The sequence below is a fragment of the Lepidothrix coronata genome, unplaced genomic scaffold (assembly GCF_001604755.1).
Source record: "Lepidothrix coronata isolate B3197 unplaced genomic scaffold, Lepidothrix_coronata-1.0 Scaffold5, whole genome shotgun sequence".
In the NCBI taxonomy this organism is placed as follows: domain Eukaryota; kingdom Metazoa; phylum Chordata; class Aves; order Passeriformes; family Pipridae; genus Lepidothrix; species Lepidothrix coronata.
The window spans coordinates 9999829-10025280 of record NW_016690185.1 but is presented as its reverse complement, the minus strand read 5'-3'; the positions used below and the strand labels follow the sequence as shown (position 1 = coordinate 10025280).

Here is a 25452-nt window from a genome sequence, read left to right as displayed (position 1 = left end):
CATAGAACTGTTGAAGTTGGAAAAGACTTCTAAGATCTTGGGACCATTTCCTGTCATACTGCCACTTGATACCTGTGAGAAGAGACCAACCCCCACCTTGCTATAACCTCCTTTCAGGTAGTTGTAGAAAGCAATAAGGTCCCCAGTGAACCTTCTTTTCTCCAGGAACCCCAGCTCACTCATCTTCTGCTAATGGAAAACTGAATCTCATTATATGCTTGTCCAAACATGAAAGCTGCTAATTTGGTTGCCTTCTTATTAAAAATATATTGCTTACTCATCATAATCTCTGAGGCATCATGTCACTTAGACAAATAGAGTAGCTTTACTAATATTGATTGAATTCAAACCATCCTGAAGAGTTTTCTGACTCAAAAAGTGAAATCATTTTGCATGCAGAGAATTAAGCAAGAGAAATCACAATTTCCTGGATGTCCGTCTAGTAGTGATGAAATTTAGACAGTGAAATTTTATACCTATGGAACAGAACCACCTGGAAGTATTTTTCCAAATTGTTTTGGGAAGTACAAATCTTTTATAATTTATTTTTTAGTAACCCATTCAAGGAACTATTTTGAATGAATGCAAACAGTTACTTAGAACAATTTGTTTTGCAGGCAGGGTGGTCTGTAGTGCTTGTGTAGGTCATAATGTAATGTGATAGATCGTAAGCACACAGTGCTGTCACATTTGGAGGACAGTGGGTTGACTTGCAGAAGTTCAGCTGCGGGAAAGCCTGTTCAGTCGTTCTGCTCAGCAGGTCTCCTCAGTCATCCTGTGTTTGTGATTAGAAAAGCTCAGCAGAGCCCATGCTCTTCATAGACACCATAGCTGCATTATGTTTCAAGTATAGTCTGAGGATGTGGGACTTCTAGATTTAATGGCTGGCTGCTGACCCAGCACTTGGACCTGAACCAGACAGACTTTTGCATGAACTAATGCCTGTAGCTTGGAAGAGAAGAGGAACAACCATGCGAGTACTGCTGCTGCCTGAGCCTACAGCAAGTGTGTAGTGCCTCATCTGCCACCAGCCAGCCTGTAGAGGTGATAAGCTCTCCGGTTGGATAAGTAGCACATGGTTCCCACACAGTAAACCTGTCAGGGACCTGACTGCAGGATGTAGCTCCTGTCACTGCCAAGGTGGGGTAGGCTGCCAGAACAAGAGAGCCCTGATTGCTGTAACAACTCATTCTGAGTTTTGGGAAAATGAGAATGTGTCCATATGCTGAACAAGACACTTGACTACTTTTTCAAAACTGTAAGATCAAGTGACAGCTGCTTTTTACCTAATGGTAGAATTTCTTAAAACACAACTCCTTCCACATTTGAGTTGCTTGCTCAGCTTCTCATCAAAGCAAACACATCAGCTGTATGGCATGCTCTATTCAGCCCTGTATGGAGGCTCCTTGAGTCCTACCCAATCCACAAATATTTCATCAAGCCAAATTTTGTTATTGCCATTGCTGGTGGTGACATAATAAAAAATGTAGGATTTGCAACAAGTTGTCTTAACATTTGTTAGGCTAAAGGGGAAATATAATAATGCAGGATAAGTTGACAGTCATTTATATTTTTCTCTCCCTTCTTCAAGATGTAGCTACTCCCTGTTTGAACATGGTTAAGGTAGTTAGAACCAATTTATACTGTGGTATAAACGTCTGAGACAGAAGCATAAATAAAACATCCCTAAACTGGAAGCTAAGTACAGATATAATATACATTTCTTTTGTCAGCTTTGAAACTGGCTAGTGTGTTTTAAATTCATTTTTTATGAGAACAGATACTCTCAGTCATTTTCCTATTCTGCTGGTGTTTGTGTCACATTAATTTTGAGAACTATGTAGTCTTTGACTCCTGATTGAATCTAACGAGGTGTTTTACAGCACAGTGAAAAAAGTTATCGTCGTGATGAACACCATCAAATCCTCTACCTGTAAGCGTGACGGCTAGCTTGTGATACTTGCAGTCCCACAATGTATTCATAACTTGGTTAAGCAATTCTGAGGACTTGTTTCTGGTTGGGGTAGGGCATATGCAATATGAATGCATGCTTTCATGTTTCTGCTGAGGCCTTTCACTTTCTTTGTTATTTTATTATATAATTATAAGGTATTTGAACTTTTCTGGTGGGAGTTCTTTACTAGAGAGAAAGGTCTTGTTTTCACTGGGATATGTAGCATTGCCTAGCTATGCCCCTGTCCTCTCTGCACATTTTATCAAAGCTGCATTTCTGCAAACAGAGTAATTCATTTCTTTAACAGCACACACATATAAAAATTAGTATTGTAACTTCGTTTTCAGCAAATAAGCCATGGCAAATGAGAAAGTGTCAGGTGGCAAAAGAGAATGATTGTTCTCGTACCTGAAAAATTTGGTGAATTTCTTGAGGTATCTTATCGATTCAATGCTGTATGCTGGATTTTGCCCTATCTCTCTGTGTAGCTGTAGATTATAAGAGCATGAGGTCTTGGTTGGGGGATTGCTCTCCTCTGTTTTTTAACTATGGAATAAAGGAAAGAATACAGATACTTCACCTGTAGAGAGTGAGCATTGTTATTGCGGTTGTGTGTATATGTTGAACAGTAACTTGCGCAATGACAATAACCAACTGTTTTTTCTATGCTATGAGGACCTTCTTTCATTTTAGAGTTTGGCTTTTATTTCACATACTCAATTTCTCCACTCACATTTAACAATGTAATTATTAGTAAATTCCCATTGGTAGTATTGAAGAAAGATGCTGTCTTGGGGATACTTTAAGTTTTTTCAAGACAAAAATGGCTTAGTATCAGAATTATTATTGATTTCCAGTCACTGTAAAGTACACACACATCGCAGTAAAGGTTAACTGTCTAGAAGAATGTAGAAGAACAGCGATTTTAAGTAAAAAGAAATTCCAGATAAAAAGGAATCAAACTAAAGTAAATGCAGTGAACTGCTTTCTTTATGGGTAAGTTTAGAGTGTTTTCTTTATACGACTACTGTAAAAAGGATGTTTTCTTTTTTACTTTTTAATGCAAATGTGAATACATCAGTATTTAATTTGACCATGAGTAATATATGTATTCCATTTAATGCCAGATATGTTTCAGACTTTATGTGTTTTTATAATGATGATATGAATTTGTAAATCCTTAATGTCCTTAATGCTGCCCATATGTTGTGCTGAAATCCTTGGGAATCTGTAAAAATAAAAATCAAGAAGATAGTTATGGGCTCTGAAAGCTGAAAACCAACCTAAGCCAGTCTAACAGCTAAAGATTTGTCAGCTAGATCCTAATGCTCCTAAACCTTTGGCAAAACAAATGTTGCCTTTGAGAACTTATCTCATTATATCTGGGCATCTTAAATCACTCTACAAAAATAATATAAAATAAAATGCTCTACTTCTAAATACAAGGCGTGATCCTGGCATCTGTGCTTCTGCCCCAAGTGCTGTCCTTCTGTGACACAATCAGCATGAGGTTCTCTTAGATTTATGCTTGTGGGCATATGGACAACTGGAAGTCATTTGGAGATGCCAGTTGTCCTCATTATTTTTTTCTTTTGTCCTTATCCACTGCCGGTTGCTAAGGATGGTACTAGTTTTTCTTTGAAGCAGCATGGAGTCAAGATTGCTTCATGTACATTTTTGATTTCAGAAGCAAAGGACAAAAGAAGCCATTATAAGGACTAGCATGAGTGTATTACGACAGTGATTCTTCAGCATGTGGAAAAGCTCTGTCTCAGGTTTTTACACACACTTGCCCAGTAGTGGGATTGAAGCAATCTCTCATCAATTTATAAATTTTCCATGCCTATTTGAAACCCAAGACTTTTAAAAGCTGCAAGTCATTAGTAGTTTGGGGGCTACCCTGCCCATGGGACTAAGAATTTCTACTAGTCATCCTACCTTTTGTTGATAGCCTTTTGTTAGGTGATGATTGCTTTCTTCATTTCACACCAGCTATTCACGTTGCTGTATTTTTTCCCATCCACTCATAGTAAACTGATGCACCAGCACAGCATTATAATGAATTTCTATTTGGTTAGGCAAAAGTTGGATTGTTGTGAGTAATCGAATTACTCCTCTAGAGACAGGATTTCTGAGTAAAGTGATGAGGTGAAGCGATTACAGCTGTAACCCTTACAAGCATAAAAAGATGTGTTATGCTAATCCTTTGTGAATGGGTTGAATTGAAAGTGAGGGAAATAAAAAAGAATGCTCTTGATAGAAAAAGGGGGTATGAAAGTACTACTGTATTGTTTATTCCCTTTTCATTCATCCTCTCTTGTTATAGAGAAAAAAAAGGGTAAGTGGTAAACTGGAGAGCTTTACCTTACAAGTCTGACATTCAAATAATTTAATCTTAAGTTGCCTTAAATACTGTGTAAAAAATTGAGAGAGTGAGGGGATAGGTATAGCAAAAACAAATGTGTGAAAAAGTGCCAGTTAGTGTAGGTTGCTTTTTTTAAGGTTACTAAGTCTGGTATGACCTTATCTTACCTTGGTGTAAAAGCAGCAAAGTGAGGAAGGGGAAAAAAGACACTGTGGAAAGTAAGACATGCCAAACATTACCTTTATCTGAAAACACTTATAGCTCAAGTACAAGATCCTTGTTATCCCCAGGCTTGTTTATTTTCTGTTTCAGTTTTTTCAGCTGTTAAATAAGACTCCTCTGTCTCAAGGTAATACCTGAAAAGACTTTTAAAGGTTCAGCTAGAAGGAGAGATGACATGCAAATTACAGTATAGTAATTAACTGAATAGAGCATTATAAATATGTCTTGTTAATTCAATAAGAAGAAACAACCTATTTTTTTTAAGATGATAAAAATGGCCAATAGTATAAGTAGCTTTTGGGTCATTTCTGTGAGTTTTTTGGAGTTTGTTTTCAGATTTTGAACAAGTTTTATTGTTGCTCTTTTTTCCTTTTCTGTGTACTTTTTGGAGGCAACTAAGCTCCAACCCAGCTGCTCTTCTCACCACCAGAATGGGGAAGAGAATCAGAAGAGGAAGAGTAAGCAAACCTGTGGGATAAGAATGGTTTAATAAGTGAAGGAAGGATTAATTTATTTTTTAAAAGGTGATGCAAAGGCAGTCACTCACCACCTCCTGCAGACAGTCCCATTCCCAGAGTCTCCAAGCTATGGTTACTTTGGAAAAACAAAACTCCCAGTTTTTATTACTAAGCATGACATTATATGTTATGGGAAACCCCTGTCAGGTACCTGAAAATCTGGAGTTTAAGAAGGGAGCCTTTGAAGGAAATGTAGGAAAAAATTATAATTTCCAGAGCTACTAATTTACACTTGTATTTCCCCCAAATTTCTTGAGTCTGGCCTCCTTGAAAAGTCTCCATTTACTCTTCTCTTACTGTTTGGCTCACATCCCTCTTTTTAGTGAAAGACTTCTTTTAACCTTAGAAATTATTTTCAAACTATTTATGTTAATTTCATTGTGGCTGGAATAGACCCTTGCGCACAAGAAGCACTGTCTGAAAAGGGAGGGAAACCCAGCTCTGAACCTAACTCATCTTAATCTTAGCTGTAATCTTCCCTCATCCAATATGAAAGACAAGAATGAAATCCAAGCCGAAGTTACTAGAGTATTTGATGTGAGAAAGGTCTTTGCAAAACACTGAGCAGGGATTCCCATCTGCAGTAATATAGGCATGGTGGCAATGCTATGGGGGAAGGAAAATTGGTTTTAATGAGGGTGTACATACCAGTACAGAAAGCTTATTCTTCTTGGGTTATGGGATGACGAATATTTCCTTTTTTTAAAATTAAAAAAAACCGTTCAATTTGGCTGTTGCTCTCTCTGGGTTTTCAATCAAGATTTGTAATTAAAGTTTCCTAATGGTACTTTTTATCTCTGCCAAAAGTCAAGATCACTGTAAGATGGTTTAATGTAATGAAACTTGTTTTGAATTCACATTCACTAAGTGAACATTATTAAGTCAATGAGCTGAGTGAGAATGAAATTTACTTAGTGTATTGTTACTCAGTAAATGATTTTATGTTTCTTGAAAGAGGCTATAGAAGCATTCAATAAAGAGATAGAGAACTGACATTATGTAAAAATATCTTCTGGTGATTAAACTGATTTAATACCTGCAATGTCTATGAATGTTAATAAAGCATATTTTTTTAGTGGGCGTAAATACATTCCTGTAAATGACTGAAAATAAGATTTTTTTGTGTGTGATTCTGCTGGAAGCTCAGAGCCAATACATGTAATTGCTGAAAAATATTGCAGTAGGTATTGCTATTTTGTAAAATGATAGTCCTTAAACTGGCATCTTTATTCACTACATTTGATGAAGCAAAACACAGAGACTTGAAATAAGGCTTTTCTTTCAGTAGTTTCTTGTAAGAATGGTTGAACCACTCCTTGTTTGTCCATCCTGGCAGAACCCCACTGATTTCAGCTGAAAGTCTGCTCTCAGATGCGTATGGAGTTGTTTGATTTGCCAGGTCTCAAGAGAGTAACTGAATGTAGAGAATATTTAAAATATTTAAAATATATGAAGCAAACTGGAACATTTTTTAGTTTAAAAATCTGTTCACACTAGTTCGCCTTAAAAGAAACATCAAGGGTAAGAGCATGCACTAGTTTGAGGCAGAAGTTGTTTGATTGAGGGAGCAAAGGTTAAGGAAGGTTAAATGACAAGGTCTGCATTGATATTTTTCTGTTAAGTGGAAGGTAACACCACTGCTTTCATGTCAGTGATGCTGGTTGGTTGGTTTTTTCTACCTGCACGGTAAGGAATAGAAAGGAATGTATTTTCTCCAACTAAAAGTGAAGACTTAATAGCAGTGACCCAAGGTAATATATATCACAAGGAGGTTGGTCTGTAAATCACTCCATGCAGATTTGGCAGCACATTTCATTTATGATTCATAATGCTATTTATGATCTTGTTCTGCCTATCTCACAAAAAGGCAGACAATTTATTACATGGTAGTTTTCTGTGGCAGCAGCACATGTAGTTGCATCTGGAATTCCCATTGCTAACCAGCACAGGAGATGACCTTCCTAGTGTGTGCAGAGTAATGTTTATAACATGTCTGGATCGTGCCTTTGGAAAGAAGGAAAGAAATAGATCACCTTGTTCATTCACAGAGATACACGTTTGGGTTTGCGTCTCTTTTCATTGGCATGTATTGCTCAGATTCATGTAGCTAGGGGACACAATTCCAGTCCAATTTAAATCAGTATTTACAACCAAAAATCATTGATTTCACAAAAATCTTTTATTTTATCACTAAAGAATTTTAAACATTTTCTATATCAACCATTATCCTTTCTCCCTTTCTTCTTCCTTTTTTTTTTTATGATATGTTACAATTTCTTTTGCTGTTTCCCTTTTTGCTGGTTTGTTTTTTTTTTTTTCCCTTTTTCTGTTTTCCCGTTGTGGTTGTTCTACATATCTTCTTTCCAGACTCTCTTACTTTTTTATCTCTCATTTCCCTTTCCATATCTCTGTATTTTCATTTTCCTGTCAGACCTAGGGCAAGTCCTTTAACCACAAGCTCTCTCTCTGCCGCTAAACCCTGCATCACCCTTCTTAAATCTCCACACTATCTTATGACACTGTTTCTGGAGCCCCAGGGGGCCCCTGGGCAGTGGGGAGCAAATGAGGAGAGAGGATTTCAGGGGGGGAAGCAATCACATGCTGTAGGCGGTAAGTTTTTTTACCCAATATGTAGCCATGTCAATAGCAGCTTAAAAGGGTGCTTTCTGTCCCCTTTCTCAGTTAATGAAACTTCAGCTGATGAAGATATTTTGTGGTAAGGAAGGACTAAGTGATGTAATGTATCTTCTCTGCTGGGTTGAGATGCAGGACCTGAAGTGCAGTCTTCATCTTTATAGGCAATCAGTTGCCACTGAGAATCTTAAAGCAAAGCAAGGCATGAACTTTTTCTTAAATACTCAGCTCCAGATGCTTATAGCTACAGTCAACTTTAAAAAGTGCCTAGGAGCCAGCACTGATTGAATCTTAGAGGGTTGTTTTTGAAATTGCAACAGCCTTAGCAGAAAGCTTCAAAAGTGAATCTAAGTGAAATACTGAAACTGGATGAAATACAAAGTTAAAACTGTATTCCCTGCATTCTGGAGAATATTGTTTCATGCATTTATTTAATTATGAAGACAAGGCAATAATGACTACTTAGAGCAATGAGATGAACAGAGTCTCAGTTGGTGTCCTGATGAATGAAATAGGTATCTTGCAATAATTCATGTTGGAAGGGATCTCTAAAGATTGTCTGATCAAAGCCTTGCTCAGAGCAGGTGCAACTTGTTTGAATCTACATTGGAAGTTAAGTTAGGTTGCTCAGGGCCTTGTCAGCCTGAGTTTTAAATGCCTCCAAGGATGGAGATACCTCTCTGAACAGCTCTCCCAGTGTTTGACCACCCTCATTGTGATTTTTCTTTTGTTTTTCCCCATTTTATCTGCTTTGGGATTTTCATCATTGCAAATCATGTCTGTTGCCCCTAGTCCTTTTGCTGTGCATCTCCCTGAGCAGAGTCCGGTGATGTCTTCAGCATCCATGACACAGCTGAAGGTGGAAACAACATCAATTCTTTCCTTCCTTGTTTTCTGCAATGCTTCTTTCTATTCCGAGGCAGTACCGTGGTGTTACCATCCCAAACATCAGATGCTGCACTTGTCTTTGTAGGTGAAAACAGAGGGAATTACTTTCCATGAAGAATGTCACATGTAGCTGAGTGTAAATGTATCAAGATTGGTGTAAGATCGGGAGCACAGAATTGAACATTTATTTTTACATCGAGTAAAATCCTTGGGTCTACAAAACTGAAAGACCACTAGGTCTCTTCTCCATTCTCTGTGTATGGTAGCTGTATTTACCCCTAAATGATCAGTGAGATAACAAAGTTGCCCTTTAATTCTAGAGATTTTTCTAATGTTTGTATTTATTGCACACTGAAAATAAGTTAATGATATATGTGACTTTAGATCAAATTTCATGTTTATTTCTTACTTTTCAGCATTTTGTCTAGCTGAAGTGTCCTAGTGATCTAAAAAGGCTTTTATAGATTTCATATGAAGTTTAATGTAGTACCAAGCTGTTTGATATTTGCTTCAGAAATACATTGTTATTCTCCCCTTTCTATTTCTTAAATGCTTGAAGTATGCAAACAGTTTTGTATTTACTTTTGCAGGATTCTGTAAGTAGCAGGCATGATCATATCAGATTGCACTATATTTTCATGTAGTACTTACTAGTCTTATTATTACACCAGAATCAGGCAAGGTAAGGTCTTATCTGGAGATATTGTCATTACGTTGATTTGCTAATATGTTTCCCATGTGTATGTTTCTTTTCAAACATTATTTAAAATATAACAGTACATCCGATTTATGAGTGTTATTCAAGCCATCTGAAAGTCATCTTCTGTGTTGGTGATTCAACATGAATCCATCTAACCAAGTTTGAAAGAAAGGTGATAGATCACATTGGCTAGGTCTTAAGGAATAAGAAGCTGAAATGAACCATTCATTAAAGTCGTATCCACTTAGTCACTGAATAAAGCCATTTTTCCCTTCCTAAAAATGATGAAAGGCCATTTTTGCTCAATATGGTCAGTAATACCTGCTTATAAATGAGAACTCACAGTGTGGAGTGGCCTGTGTGTTTCAAATTGCAATTCACATTTTGCCAAAGGGACAATGTATATGAGATACATACAGGTGTGTCTTAGCCTGTGTCTGTGAACACTACAGCACATTATTTTCATGTCAGTCCTTGTTAATTCAATTTTTTTTCTCATTTTAAAATGCAAATTGGGCTTTGGTCATTGATAGACATAGCTCAGGGTCTCAGTATAGATATTTTTGCCACCTCATCTGCAAGAGTTCTTGGCACTCCATCAGTTTAAGATGATTTTCTCCTCCAAATCAGGCGCATTTTAATCAGATCACAACTGACTGAAAAACCCTAAAACCAGATTTAAAGCATAAATACCAGTACAGTAATCTTCTTTGCCAGCAATCCATTACATAAATCATAATACAATATTTGCATGTTATAGTTGGCTTCATTTATTTTTACTTCTATGTGAATTTGAAGCTTTTGTTAGATATATTCTTTTTTCCTTTGATACAGTTGTATTTTCCTAGAGAAGCTAGCTGAGACAGCAGCAGCCCAAGGCATATCCAATATAGAACAGCTAATTTCATCCTCTGGATAAAAACGGCTGCTCTACAACCTGTAAAAAAAAATACAGCTGAGGGGGCAACAGAGCCACTTTCAAACTGATACCTTTTAGTTCTGCATACTGTACAGCCCTTTACTATTATTCCTGTAGCCTGGCTGGTCTTCTGTCAGAGTTGTGCTTTGTGAAATTAAGAACTGGTTCATCTTTACTTTTTATGAACCAGTATGATAACAGATATAAAAAGTTTATGTAACTTTAATCATGGAGACTCTTTATTATACCTGGTTCCCCATCACAGTCTTGTGTGAGTAGTCCTTGGGTAATGGAAAAAACAAAAAGTCTCATATTTCTTTCAGAGAGAGAGAGTAATTAGAGTGTAAAGTTTGAAGGTAAGAAAACTTCAGTATTAAAACAAAAAAAATGTGAAAAAGTAGAGACAAAGGTTCAAAAAGTGGCAATACCCTTTAACTGTCTTCTTTCTTGCAGGCATGTTTTGTCCTGTAGTCTGCAGGACGGCCATCTCTTCTTAATGCTTAAAAGTTTCTTTGACATATTAATAATGTAGAAATATGTAGAAAGAGAGGCAGTGACACAATATGGAAGGCTTTTAATGTCATTACAAGTCCTGATCTGAACTCAGTAGTCAATGGCAATCAACCCTGAGCTGTGAACATCGATGTGTTTTTCATACAGTTGTCATTGCATTAGCTGCATGTTGTTGCAGTGCCATTATGTTTGTGTTTCTAGATGTCAAATGTGGTAAACAAGCCTATAGACAGGCTTGTGACTTCTTACACAGGGCTTAAGGCTTAGTTAACATATTTGTGTTGGAAATGGGTGGTGTAGCAGAAGATAGCAAAGCTCTTAGCCAGCTAAAGGCTGTTGCCCTCACATTGCACCTGGTAGACTAGCATGGATAAGCACCACTGCTTTGATGTTTCCATGCAAAATCATGTGGCCTAGCTTAAAGTGCACATATAAGACATTTCAGATATATTTAGATAAGCAGATTTGGGAGCAACTGCGTAATTAGGGTAACAGCTGAGATAGTACTTGCAGCCTGCTGCAATGTGCAGCTGGGTAATGCTCCCCATTGGTTTGGAAGAGGATATTTGCCTTTCCTTCATCCTCCCAGACATCCAGCTGCTTATGACATCTATTAGTGCTAAAAGGTTCTGGAGAACCTCAAGAATCTTGAGCATGTAACCTTCTGGTAGTGGGTGCTCTTCACATGGCAAGGTTTTAAAGGGAAAAAAAAGTTCTCTGCCATGGGCATTGCACACCAGTGCATCCTGTGTGGTTTCCCAGCCAGCCCCGTGGACTCCTATAGACACTGCATCATGTCATTAAGGTGTTGTATAACTGAAGAAGTTGCAAAAACTTTCTCTAGGTGGAAGAATAGAATTCATGTGAAAGAAAGCATCTTTGCTTCTTTCAGAGTATATATATTTACTTTTTCACTCTATTTGAAAATGTATCAAATTTTACAGGAAACAAGATACTGAAGGCTGGCAGTCATGACAGTAATAATCTGGGATACTAGTAACAGATGACTATATATAAACTATATATATATGTGCTATGTATAAATTTAATCTATGCATGTTTGGAAAAAGTGGGACCTAACTCCAAAGGAAGAATTAACCACTTATTTTCTTGAAGGTGGTTCTGTGTATTTTCTCATCTTTTGCCATTCTGAATGGCAAATAATAACTGATGGCTGCTATTGAAGACTAGATTTAGCACTATATAAACTGTAATTTGTGTGGGTTTGGATTTTTTGAAGGATAAAGAAAACACTGTTTCTGTTCTTCCTCATTGCCTCTGTCTTTTGATTCCATCCACAATGTTATTAGCACTGCATTTAATATAAATAATTTTTCATCTTGGTAATTTCTCATTTTTGAGCTAGTGTGAATATTGTTTGGGATGAGAGTTTGCAGTTTTCTGATGGAGAAGAGTTAAGTTGTCCTTGCTCCCTTCAATGTATTTACTTAGGTCTGCAATAACTCTGCAACTCCTTCACTACCAGTAAATTCTCACTTGCAATTTTATAGTTGCTTGAATTAGCAGAAGTTATTTACAGAATGTTATTTTCAATAAATATAGCAAAACTGAAATTCAGACATTTGAGAGTAATAGTTTTCCCTATAAACCATGTTCTGCCTATACAAATGATAATGATCATTATAATATACTTTCTCTGCTAAATCTCTTAAATGCTGCCTGGTAGAAAGGCACATGAAGATGAGGCATTTTGTATATTGTTACCAAACACTGCTTTTGTAGTAATTTTCTTTTCAGATTTAATTTTGACCTAGCAAGCCATATAGGAGTCATTGTCAAAACCAGGTAATTTTTTAATACAGTGTTTTGCATACTTGTAATTTTATAACTAACATCAGGTGAGGCTTCATTTTTAAAAGCACACTTGTGAAATCAGACAGTTTGGTCAGACTAAAACTTGAAAGTTGTTTGATTTGTAATGTGGCCAAACTAACTTGAAAGTGTTTTTGTTCTCCTAAAAAAAAAACTCAACAAATGATTTAATTAACAAAATGCTGGCTGCTTGGCTGCTTTTATATGTTCTTAGGAAAAAGTGCTACAAAAGGTCTAACAAAAGATCACAGTGACCTTAAGAAATGGTAACAGTCCATCCAACAAGTCGTTGCTAAATGACTTGTTAATCAGGTGCATCGGAGTGTTAGGGGACCATTCTTAACGAATACCCCTTTCCAGAAAATCAAGGAGAATTAGTGGTTTAGATTTCATTGTTTCAGTTTGATACTTTACAGCATGCATGTTATGTATTTCTACAGGTTTTTTTACGTACCCTTTTCAAGGTCTGTTAGTACACATGCAATGAAAAAATTTGCTTTGACTCTTTAGATCTTTGCTTCCATGTTGACTACTGAAAGAAGCCCATCAAGTGGCTAAAGAAAGTATTATTTTATTTTTTTTTAAGTGCCTGCAAAGTATACGCTCCAGAAGTACATCTTAGTGGCAGATGTAATAGAAATGCATTGACGACACTAACCTCTTTCAATGTGACTCATGGAAGCAGGGCAGAGCGTTGCTGGAACATTGTCTCCTCAGCATTGTTCCTGCTCTGACTGTCTTCATCTGCTCATGTCCAAGGTTTCTCAGCTAGTGAGGCAAACGGATTCAGCACTTTCTCCACTTGATACTTCTGAATCTATTAAGGTCAACTTCTTGCTAATTGGTTATAAATTCATGGACATTACTGTTTTCAGAGTAGCTGTTGTGAATTTAAATTGCTTCTAGTGCAACATTCCAAGAGTAAGTCCTCGTTAGTTTTCACTTCAGACCCTAATAGCAGTAGATGGTTCACTTGATTCTTTTTTCCTTATAGTTTCCTACCAAAGTAGTACCAGTCCATGGACTGATCTGAAAGTCTTGCAGAGTAGTAGAAACAGGACTGAGGGGTTCTTTATTACATATGACTTATCAAAACAACATATATCTACACTTCTGAGGGTTTACAGTACTAGTCAGGAACTGATCTTTTATATACAAATGTATATATTATACTGGAATTCCGGGAAATGTTATCATTATTGCATGGCAAGATATGCTGTGCTGGTTCATTTGATTAATTAAAATGTGTACAAATATTTATAAACTGCATGTTTGTCATTTAAAAAAATCCAGTAGCATAAGCTCAGGCTATTTTTCTGTATTATCTGAAAGCAGGATGTGAAACCAGGTGGTAAACCTGTTTACTTGGTACCATATTTATGTGCATAGCCACCTGTGGGACTCCCTGTGCTTAACTTCTACAGCTCCTTATACTATCCCAAATCTGACTGACTAGAGGTTGACCTGAAGCTGTATTAACTTCATTTTTGCATGTAAGCTATCAGAAGGAACCGCAGGGACCCATGAAACTGGCTCTATCCATTTCTGCAGCAGTGACCTTTTATGTAGAGAACAGTTGTATATAACTTTGTTCATACAAAGGCTTAACTTTTAATATCACAAATCTTTGGGGCCTTGAGGGCTCCTTCTGTTAGGCTCAACTGGTAGCATCTATAACACCTCCCCTTTTCTCCAGTGAGGAACACGCATGAGGACAAGTTGGGCACGGTATGTTGCAACACGAAGTAAGGCAGCAGATTTATCTAAGCATCACGTCACTACTCTCCTCTTTCAGAACGAAGAGGCTGGTGGTGCCTGGCATCCCCCTTTCCACAAGCAGAGCCTGTTAAACTCTCTTACTTGGGACAGCCATGGACCTGGTTACCATGGTGACAAGGATGAACCTGACACTTCAGAGCACAGCTCAGGGAATCACACTTTCTCTTCATAGTGAAATACAATTTTTTCTTTTAATAATGTTCCCCCAAAAATCTGTAATTTAGAGTCCTGGAAGCAACAGCTTAGATGGATCCAAAGCCCCATTAATTTCTGGCATGCCTTCATCTCCCAGAAGCTGTTCTCCAAGACAAAAATTCTTTAGAAGATGTAGGAAAGGGAGAATTGTAGAGATTCCTTTCCCTGTAAATGTATCTTCAGGTTTCAACCTGAGAAAAAAAAATCTTAAAGAGAGAGAATTACTGTACCAAACCGACTCACGTGAAGATATCTGTAAGACCTCATGAATAATGTGTGTGGTTTGCTAGAAAAAGTTGCACATCCCATCTTCCGATCCCTGCAAAAGTACATTCAAGTATTTTCATCAAATGGAATCAGCTGAGACTTTTAAATATAATTAAGTTAAAAGTGGTTACAGATCTTCTCTCACTGAACTTGAATTTATTAATTAAATTTCAGACTTCTAAAAATTTCCTTAACTGCACAATGATTATCATTGTAGCAAAGCAGTAAGAAAACAAAACCGACTGAGGCACAACGATCTTTCTGGACAGATGATTACACAGGGCAGACCAGTCTCAAAGAAAATATTTGTCAGAGAATCTCACAGTTTCTCAACGAGCCCTTTTCTCAGGTGGTAGGTTGACATATCTTCAGAGCTGCCTCCAGTTTCATTTGATGATGTTATCCTGATGTTACCTTGTTGAACTCATTCAGATGTCATTCCTAGTTTTAATTAAAAGTTTTTGAATGCCACGTAACAGAAGTGCAGAACTGATTATCTTGAGCAGACCTATTTTGAATATCAAGCTACGCAGCAATAACACCAGTTTGTGAGAATTCAAAGATCTGCCATAAACAGAAATTAACATTCAAAGAAAATGCAGTGTAATAAAATAGCAGCTTTAATCATGCATAAAACTGAGTTTCTTCTCTTGCTCACACAAAGGAAACCCAGCATAAAATGCTGTGAATGCTAAGAGAGTCAAATGGTATGGTGAGAAGTTAAGTATAAAAACCTTGTTCGAAACCTCTGATTTAAAGCTGTCTTTTAGAAGGCTGGCTGTTCTTTAAGTGGTACCATGCAAGCAGCTCTGCAAAACCCTACTAGAATTTTCTGCTTGAATAATTGTGTTTGGGTGAACGAGTAGAATATCATTATCTTGATTCCTCCACCGTCTCCTGAGGAAGGGATAGGTGAATAGATTTTGTGCTGAGTGTCATAAATTCTCTGACAATTTTGCAAGGCTGTGTGTAAATTTTGAACCACAGAAGGAAGGAGAAGACAGGAAAGCAATATATGCTGTGACTGGATTCCTTATGCAACAGTATACATCAAGAATTAAGTGTAAATACTATGCATATGCTCAATTTTAGAAGTGGGTATTGGATTTTTTGGTGTGATTAATTAAAAATATGTTAAAAAAAATTAGAGGAATCAAGTACATCAGGAAATTGTGAGATGAACTGTACCTCATCAACTGTTTAGAATTTTACTGTCCCTGAGAGAGTTAGTGATGCTAGTCTGATTTAGTCCTGTTCACAGTTGAGCTTCATGCAACTGACTGAATATTCTCCTTTAGTATCTATGAAAACAAGTAGAATGACTTCTTATACGGTGACTATTACTGGCTATGTGCAGAGCCACAATCACTGGGTCAAGTTATTTTATGAACTTTGTGAATGGAACTGTGGAATGTGATTGCTGTTACTGTTCATTAGTTCAGAAGAAAGGCAAGTAGAGAAGTTGTTCTCCTCCCAGTCTATCTCATAAATCTTCACTTTAGGCAGCCATTTTTGTACAGGGAAAAAAATGTAGCTAACTCTCTGTTTCAGGGCAGAAACTCTTGCAAATTTTATGGAAGATGAGTTTGCACTGGTTGAAACTGCAGAATTATCTCAGAGGATCAAATTGCGAAAAACAGTAATGTGCAAGACAAAGATATTGTAAAAATTAACACTAAATTTAAGGTCTATTAGAGTAAGGTTGGCCAAAGGAATTAATAGCAAAGAGAGCATGCATTTTTATATGACCATCTTTCTGTAAATTACCTTTGAATACGATCTGCTGTTCGATATGTAAGAGAGGATTGCAGGACTACATTACTAAAAATGAACATCAGAAATTAGTAAAGCAGATGTCTTTGTAACTTAAATAATTTTAGACCATTTTTACCTTGTTTAGAAATATACACTAGTTAACTCCAATTATCTAAATAATTCCATTTTTAATTACTGTATCTCTCCAATTTAGAGACGTTGTGTTAGGATGTTGTCATGGACCATGTCAAAGGCTTACAGACAGATGACATCTGTAGTTCTTCCCTTGTCCACTGATGTAGTCACACCATCATAGAAAGCTGCTGGGTTGGTTAGGCAAGATTTGTCCTTGATGAAGCCTTGGTTAGTTGAGTTACTTTGACAAAACCAGTTCAGCCTACAGAAGAGCCACTTCAGAGAACTAAACCCCCGTAATCTTGTAGAGGGTAGAGAAAGCAAATTCTCAGAGTAAGCAGAAGTTCTCTTGCTGCTGTAGTCCTTCTGCAATCAACAGCCAGGAGACACTCATTCATACATGTAGGTTTAACACATAGGCACAAGGTTTCTCTGATTTTGTCCTTTGTCTGTGCATGTGTAAGTTCGCACATGCTTATTGCAATACACTTTGAGCTGTCACAATTAAAACACAAGTAATATGAAATACTTTCCAATTTTTAAGTTCCATTAAATCATTCTATGTTACATTCAATAGCTTCCTCAAAATAATATACTCCATTGCATGCATTGCCCATACACATAAAGCATAGATTACAGTGTGATTTATATCTATGATTGCTTTCATATAGTCCCCAAATGTAACATTTAGTCTAGAGAATGCATATATTGTCTGTTGCTGGAAACATGTATATAATAAGCCTGGTTTCATTTAAGTCCAAAGCAATCTTTCAGTTGATATTGGGGAGAGAGGTATTGTTCTGCCAGTAGATTTTAGCATTTTGGGTATAGCAGTCTCATTCACTGGTTATACACTTGCTTAGTCTATAACTATTAAATATAATTTTTCTCAATTAATTTAGAACTCTGTGGTACATTTCTAGTGGGCACAAACTTTATCTCATAAGCAGCCTTAAAGTTCATGGAATTAATTACTGTCTCTTACTTCAAACCCTTTAATGTAAGGAAACCGGAACAAATGGACAAGTAGTTGATATCCTCCTGGCCTTCCACTGTTGTTCTACAAACTTGACAGAGAACTTCATTTTGAAGTTATTGATGATCCAAACCCAGTCATTTCTTACACACTATATAATAAAACACCTGTGCTTAAGTTAACCAAATAAGTAAACTTCCTCAGTAACCTTTTCTTCAGTTTTTCTGAGATGTCTATTGTTCTTTCTCTAAAGTAACTTTTCTGAATGAAATAACATTGTATGTGACCATGCAATAATTTTAAACATGACTGTGAGAAGCACCTATATTGAACCTTGCTCTATCAAGTTATAAGGGTCCTGTCTTTCTTCTGAGAGGTGTGAAACGGGGCTGTTATTCTTTCCTCTCTACTCTCTCATCACTAATACTCCTGTGAAAATACCACTGTCCTGATCAAGGCTGTACTGCTGGATGTATTTTTGAGCCTTCAAGTTTTAAAGTGTAACTTCAGGTCACATATAATCCCTCTGGTTCATAATTTGAAATCTGTCAAAGACCTGGCCTTAAATTTCCATCCATACAGCTAAATCTCTTGCTCCAGCCTTAGTTATTTTGCAGCTTGAGTAGTTCTTACCTTTACTAGGTCTTACCTTTGCCCAGCTGTGCTCACATTTGCAATTCCAGACAGAGCGACTATCCCACTCCTGCATGCTCCCTCTTTACCCTTCCCAAGTCCTTGCTGTTTCTCGGTACCCCTTACAGCAAACATGACTTTTTTTCCCCATTGGCATATAAAGGCATTTATATTTAGCTTTGATTGGTCTTTTGACTCTTCTGATTGGCCTTTTGGCTCTACTGCTTATCAAATGTTGATTTGCATTTGTCACATCCAGCCCAGCTAATATTGGACTGGGAGGTGATTCATTTTAAGCACTGAGAATGTTGAATACCTTCATCTTCCAGTTCCACCTCAGAAGTCATGCCCCTCATTTCCTCTGTTAGACAGCATCCTATGCGTATCTAACATTAATTTTAGCTTGTGTGTATGTGTTGTGTGAATGCAGCTACATATTCACACGCCACTTACCCAATCCTGACTCTTACCCAAGACACCTCAACAAACATATAATACAAACAATATATATAGAATTGAGTCCACACAGGTTATGTATGCAAGTGTGCATGCAGGCATGTATTTACACAGAGGAGGAAGCATTTAGTATTTCTTAGCAGATAGAGTTCAAGCTGTAGGTGAGAGAGACGATTATGATGATGAAGTCTTATGATGATGATTAAGTTTTATGATTAAAGCACTGCCAGGTCTCTTACTGTCTGTCTAGCTCTTGCATGGGTGTCTGGAAGAGAGCACGTTCCTAACTCAGAGGGTTGATCTGAGGGTAAGTTGTAAGTGGTTCAGATACGGCTGAGATGAAAGTTACAGAAACAAGTAATAAAGACTGATTTTAAATGACAGCATAATCCTTCCCTCAAAAGTTAATACAGGTTCCTGTACATGGAACCTGAACAGAAACAGTCTAAGTAACATGGTTAAAACCAGAAAGTATTAGATAGCAATTTCCCTGGTACTGACTACACTGGCTTTCTGAAAGGGCTATGGAGCAGTTTTTAAGCAGAGGAGTAGTATACTATTTCACCTCATTTTTCATTCTGCTTCTTTTGGTGACCTGTTGAGAAGCATCCTAGTTTCAGAGTAAAGGAGATTTTCTGTGTAATGCCATAGACACAGTGATACCAACAGTTTGTACCTATTCCACATGCAGCTGCTGTGAGTGGAGAGGTTAAGTGGCATCTGCTGCATGCTGGGTGGAGAGTGAGAGAAGGGTCAGAGGGAGAGCAAGCACACATACCATTTCATGCCTGTGAGTAGACAAAAGGCCACAGCCTTAGAAAGTAAGAACTAGAGAACAGGAGAGCCATTTCCTATTCCACAAGTAAACATCTCATGGGATTTTACCCTTGGCTGAAACTGATTTGTATTTTTTTATATTTTTATCAAGGTGGAAAAGACTATGTTCCTGATCTTTTGTATACCAGGCTGTTATGCAAAGAGATGCAGACTGAATGGCTGTGCACTTTCATGTATATTCTGTTTTTTTCTCTGCTGTAACCTGTAGCCTCAGCCCACTCAGATGTGTTATGGAATGGTTTCAACTCTCGGTAGAACAGCAGTTTGTGGGGGTTTTTTCAGGGTCTATAAACAGAAATAAAACTACTGCTGACTTTAGTCTTGGCTTTGTGGATGACCTTATTTAGAGAATTAAAATTCCCAGTAGCATGCAGATCTCAGACCAGATGCTGCAAGCTGAATTAATACACAAAGGTGGACTGGAACTGGGTGAAGGGGAGAAGTGCTACAGTTTAGGGTGCAGACTGTGGCTTGGAAAAGAGTGTTTAATAAACACTGCTTGTATACTTGGTGTTGCAAATGTGTGGCATATATATTGAAATTTATAGTGTGTCTATGTACACATATATAGATGTTTAAACACATGATGCATGTATCTATATTTTAACTACTGTATTAAGACACACATATTTGAAAATCATCACCAACAATTATTTTCTTGTCTCTAGTGCTTATACATTCAAGTAATTTCTTTTATTGATTCATTTAGCAGCAGCAACAGAAGAACCTGAAGTGATTCCAGATCCAGCTAAACAAACAGATCGGGTGGTGAAAATAGCAGGAATAAGTGCTGGAATTCTGGTATTCATCCTACTTCTCCTTGTTGTCATATTGATAGTCAAAAAGAGGTAAGAAAATGGTCTGTGCTGATCGGTCTTTTTTTTTCATCCATATCAAATAATAACTAAATGAGTGTTTTTTACAGGTCTTAAAAAAAAAAAAAGGTTTTAGGACCAGTAGGTCACATCAGATTTTGGATGAGTTCTTTGTGTTTCCTTTTGGTTTTGCTGTGATTCTTAGGATGTATTTAAAGAGAAGAGTTCTTTATATTTGGGATCCAATAGCTATACATTTTCTCATACTTTTTTATTTCCAAGTAGTTTTAAGTTGGAGTTGGAGGAATGTAGAGAATATTAAAGTGGGTGGAATTAAAATTCATGGAGCCTATTTTATTTTTTAAAGCAAAGAAAAAAATAATAACTTACTGCACTTTTCATGTTTTAATCACATAATGAATATGATTTTCTATATGCGGCTCTAATAAGTTATTTGTATCTGTATGTTACACAACTTGCAAAATAATGTAATTTTATACCTCTATTTATGCTTTTATAAACGTGAAGTTTTTTCTTAAAAGTCATACTACATCACTGTAAAATTATCTAGTGAGTCCCTAGTGCATGAAATTGTTTAAAAGTGTATTAATTCGAATTTTAATTTTTTCCCAGTGCTTTCTTAGAAAGTAAGCAATATCGCCATCTTCTGGCGTTGTACAGCCTAACCCTGCATCCCAATCCTACCTGTAGTAACTTATTGCTTGGTCCTATTGCTTGGTCAGTGTTTCAAAGTCTAGCCTTCTCAGTAGTTGCAACTCTTTTAACCTGGCATAAAAGTCCATAATATGTCCTATAAATCTGTAGTTATGGTACAGAAACTAGTTCCTCTCTCTCTGTGCATTCCCTCTCTGGTGGGTCCTCTTCATGTGGCACAAGCTGATTTCTCTTGGATAGAACAAGCCCTTTGCCTCTCCATGGTGTGTGTGTTGTGTGCCCTTTCCTTTTGCAGAAGTCGTAATGAAAAGTATTTTTGTAAATGTTGCACATATTCCTCTGAAATGCAGCTTGGTATTATTTTTAAAGATTAAGAAAAAGATTAAAATTGTACCTAAGATCATTCTATATGTTATAACTACTGGTTTGCATTAGATTTTTTTAATTTATTGCCTTTTTACAATTATCCCTGGAGATATATAACTTGGAGAAGAAACGTCTGCATTAGAAACATTAGGTATGCTTATAGTGTTCTGTGTTAGTTAGCTACATATGTGATTTTTCCCAAAAGTGCTTTTACTTTTCTCTGTTGTTTACCTCTGTGGTTGAGAGTTAACACATATGCAAAAGGTCCAACTCATCATATGCAAAAAAACATACAGTCAGCAAGTTTTCTTTATTTACACAACTTCTGAAAAACAAAAACGAAGTTGTTTTTCAGCTTCTAGGAGGCAATCTCTATTTTGCAGTTTTATAGCAAGGTATGTGCTGGGGAGTATCGTCTAGTGCGTGTTACAGTGGTCCCCTTATGTTTAATTGAAAACTCAGTGTGTGTGCATGTGTGTGTAAGAGAGAGAGAGATTGTCTAACACTATATAGTGTCAGTCACTTCCAGATGGGGATTGACTAGTTTTGCAGGTAACAAACAAACAAAAAAATTCCATGTGTTCTTTTTTCCTATCCTTTTTACCTCTTGCATTCCGAGTCCTTTCACTATTGAATTTTTCTATGAAAATAAGTCAATTATGTCCATGAAGTGATATTTTAAAGTTTTCCCCTTTTCCCCCCTTCCCTCCTCTGAACCTGTGAAAGCAGTATCCTCTTAGGAACAATCATCATTCTAAAGCACATAATATTTCTAAACTCCTGTACTATTTTGTATTCAAAATAGGTGAGAAATTAACCTGCTTAATGAATCTTTAATGATTGGCGATTTTTCATCATGATAGTTTAATTGGTTGTCTACTATGTATGTTATAGGTGTGCCATTCTTCTCCCCTTCTTCCCTTAGGGAAAATGGGCACTTTTTTTAATACCAGCTTTAGTCAAGGTCTCTTACAAATAGCATAGAAAAACTTTGTGTTCCTGAGTTAATTCAGTCCATTTAGTGAATCAGGGCAATTCACATCATGAAGGCAGGAACAGCTGTAAAAACTCTGACACATTCACACAAACAAAAACACACTTCACTTAGCTGTGGTGGGACTGAAAACTGATCCGTCGAATCATCCTCTGTAGTGTACCTATTCAGTGATCCATTATGTAGTATCCCTTTTGATACCTGAATTGACCACAGCTTATTAGATGGAAAAGTCAATAAAACAATGGTTTCTGCATTTTCATTGGTTTATTAAGTTGTATGCACAGCCAGCGCTATCTCAAACTGATTAAATGCAGCATTACATTTTATTGGAAAATGGAGTACTAAGCAGTTTTGTTCATGAGCTTGAGATGTTTTAGGCTTTGCCTGATCGTTTTGTACAAATTGGTTTGAAGTTTTCCTGAATGAAGCTCTTAACAGCTTTTACAGACTTTTACTGGAGTAATCAAACCAGCTAAGAAAAGGGATACTGCATCTTTAACAAGCAATGCCATTTTTATTTTCAAAGTCATTGTTGGACTATTTTCAAATGTCCTTCATTTCCTTCCATTTGTTTACCTTCCATGTTTTTAATGCTTAGCATGACTACATCAGCATTTCCAATTTTAAGATTTTAAAATAGAAAGCATATGTTTGCATTCAGGAAATGTGTGGTATATATGTCAGTATACACATGTCTGTTGTAAACGTGCATTCTTTAAAATGTGTGTACTCATATAGCTACACATAGTACGCATACAAACATATATGTATACACCTGTGTACTGATAAAGATGTTAAAATGAATTACATGAAATTGTTTTCTGATTAAATGCATTTATTAATGGAACCTTTATTTTTTCTGACTGAAAAGTAAAAAGCGTATCTACTGCACAAGATTTGTACACAGCTGTTCATTTGTCATGACATCTAGGCGGTAATCATTATATTATGCTGAACTGCATGTTGAAATTACACAATCCATTTAATTTTCAAATTTTTGGCAATAAGTGAAATCTCAGCATGTAATTTTCTCAAATGATCTCTCTAAAAAATCATTTTTATATGCTAGTGGTTTTTTTGTTGGTTTTTTTTTTTAATTGCATGGCAAAGTAAGGCTAGTTTGTGCATGAGCAAGTTGAAATGCTAACCAAAGAAACATGAATTTTTCAACTTTTTTTTTTTTAAACGCACATTTCTCTGCTTTATTGAATGTGACAGAGTCATGCTTTTCATTCACCATTGCTTCTCTTTTTCCACTGTCTGTGATTTGCTTGCCAGGAGGAGCTACTATTCTTACTCCTACTATCTGTAAGTAGAATACGGGTGACTTACTATTTTACATGTTTTAAAGATGCAGTATCCCTTTTTAAAAAATAAAAACAGTCTCTATAATTTTTTTTAAGTTTTTTTTGATAGTTACCTTTCATTATTCTCAGGCTTGAAAAATTGCTTGTATCATTGTTCCTGTCATTCTTGCTCTGTTTGTTTTTTTTAAAGGGATATTGTATTTCTGACTGTATATTGAGACTATAGCTTTTTTCTACAGTTTTTCCCAATACCATTTTAGTTTATTGTAATCATAATTTAATTTGCATTATGATTCACAGCAACACGTCACACTAAGGAAAAAACTTCCTTTCCCATTTGCTAGCCAGAGAACTGTGTTTGTAAATCACAGATTCTACTTTCTCAGCATATCAGTTCAGGAGTGATCTTGTGCACCACTTTTCCTATGCAGGTTGTAGGGAGATGCCAAACCTTTATAAATAGGTCATGATTTGCATCTATCACTTTTGAGGTGATTTGCATACATATTTTAAAGTGTGGATCTTACTTTTGACATTGGTTTGTATAAAGCTGTACTTCATTGAAGCAAAATTGACTTTTTCTATACATATTCACCATATGAGGTTTTGTCTGTGATTGAGCCAAGCAGTTACATGCATTCTTCATTTTAAATAAATGCATAAAGCTGTTGAATTCAGAGGGGTTCTAAGAATGCATTCAAGTGCTTTGATGAACTGGTGGTATCCAACAGTGGTGCTCTTCCACAATTTTAAGCAGATTAATTGACTTCTTTAAACAAACTTTAAAATTATAATAATTTTTAAAAAAGCTAAAGTGGTTTAGCCAGCTGCCATTCTCTGGTTTATTGTGACAAATTATAATTTCCTTGTTAAATAACAATTGCTTCAACTCAAGATAATTATCCACACAGTTTCATCCTATGATGAAACACTTTTCCCCTCCAACCACTGTAGCACCCACCTATGCAGGATCCAACTGGATCCTTTAGCAGATAATGAGAATCATTTATGCTTTCTGTTAGCCTCAAGTTCTTTAACCTAATGATTTGCTTAACTGTCATGAAGTACAGATTTCATGTGCCTTTAGCTGAGTGAGTGAAGGACAAAAAAGGAAATGAAAGGCAAAAGAAGTCATCAAACTCCAAGGGCACCAGGAGCTGTTGAACAATAAAGCTGTCCTCCCATTTCCCAGCAGTTTTGAGAAGCAGTTGCAGTGCTACAACACAATAGGCCTTTTTAGGTGTTGAAGCAGAGCATAAGAATTAGAAAGTAGCTACTGTAATAAGCTAATAACATGAAAGCCATAATAGCCGTTGATTTATTTATCATAGCTAGCAGGTTTTGTTACAAAGTGATGCTTCAAAGAAAAGCTTAATATCGCTGAGAGATGAGATGTAATAGTCTTTTTGTTCCATTTCTGAGGTGACATTAGAAAAGGGTGATCTTCAGTGTACAGAGACTATTTGAAAGGCTTTGAAACTTAAAAAAAACCAGTTTGAACTAGAAATGCTAGTTTTGAGAAAGCTTTGATAGTATTTTGAAAGAGTTATAAAGCTCAAGCAGTTTCAAATTTGGAAGTTCTTATGGTCTTCATTTTTCAACCAGAATATAATTTAAGTCAGCTTCTCTTAAATTAATAGGAAGGTGTGGAGTAATTGTATGAAATAAAGCATTTTATGGGGGACATCTAACAGATTTTTTATTTTTCACTGA

At 36.5% G+C, this 25452-nt stretch overlaps 1 protein-coding gene across 5 annotated transcripts in view; it reads left to right on the top strand.

Moving 5' to 3' along the window:
- The window catches only part of PTPRK (protein tyrosine phosphatase, receptor type K), a 397810-nt gene that overhangs the window by 341138 nt on the left and 31220 nt on the right, over positions 1-25452 (top strand). For 4 of the 5 annotated variants that reach the window (XM_017829151.1, XM_017829141.1, XM_017829132.1 and 1 more), the window contains one exon: positions 20292-20427. In XM_017829151.1, coding sequence (XP_017684640.1) covers positions 20292-20427 — 136 coding nt within the window. Of the gene's footprint in view, positions 1-20288; positions 20428-25452 lie in introns of all 5 variants that reach the window. The other variant, XM_017829123.1, reaches the window with a different exon arrangement.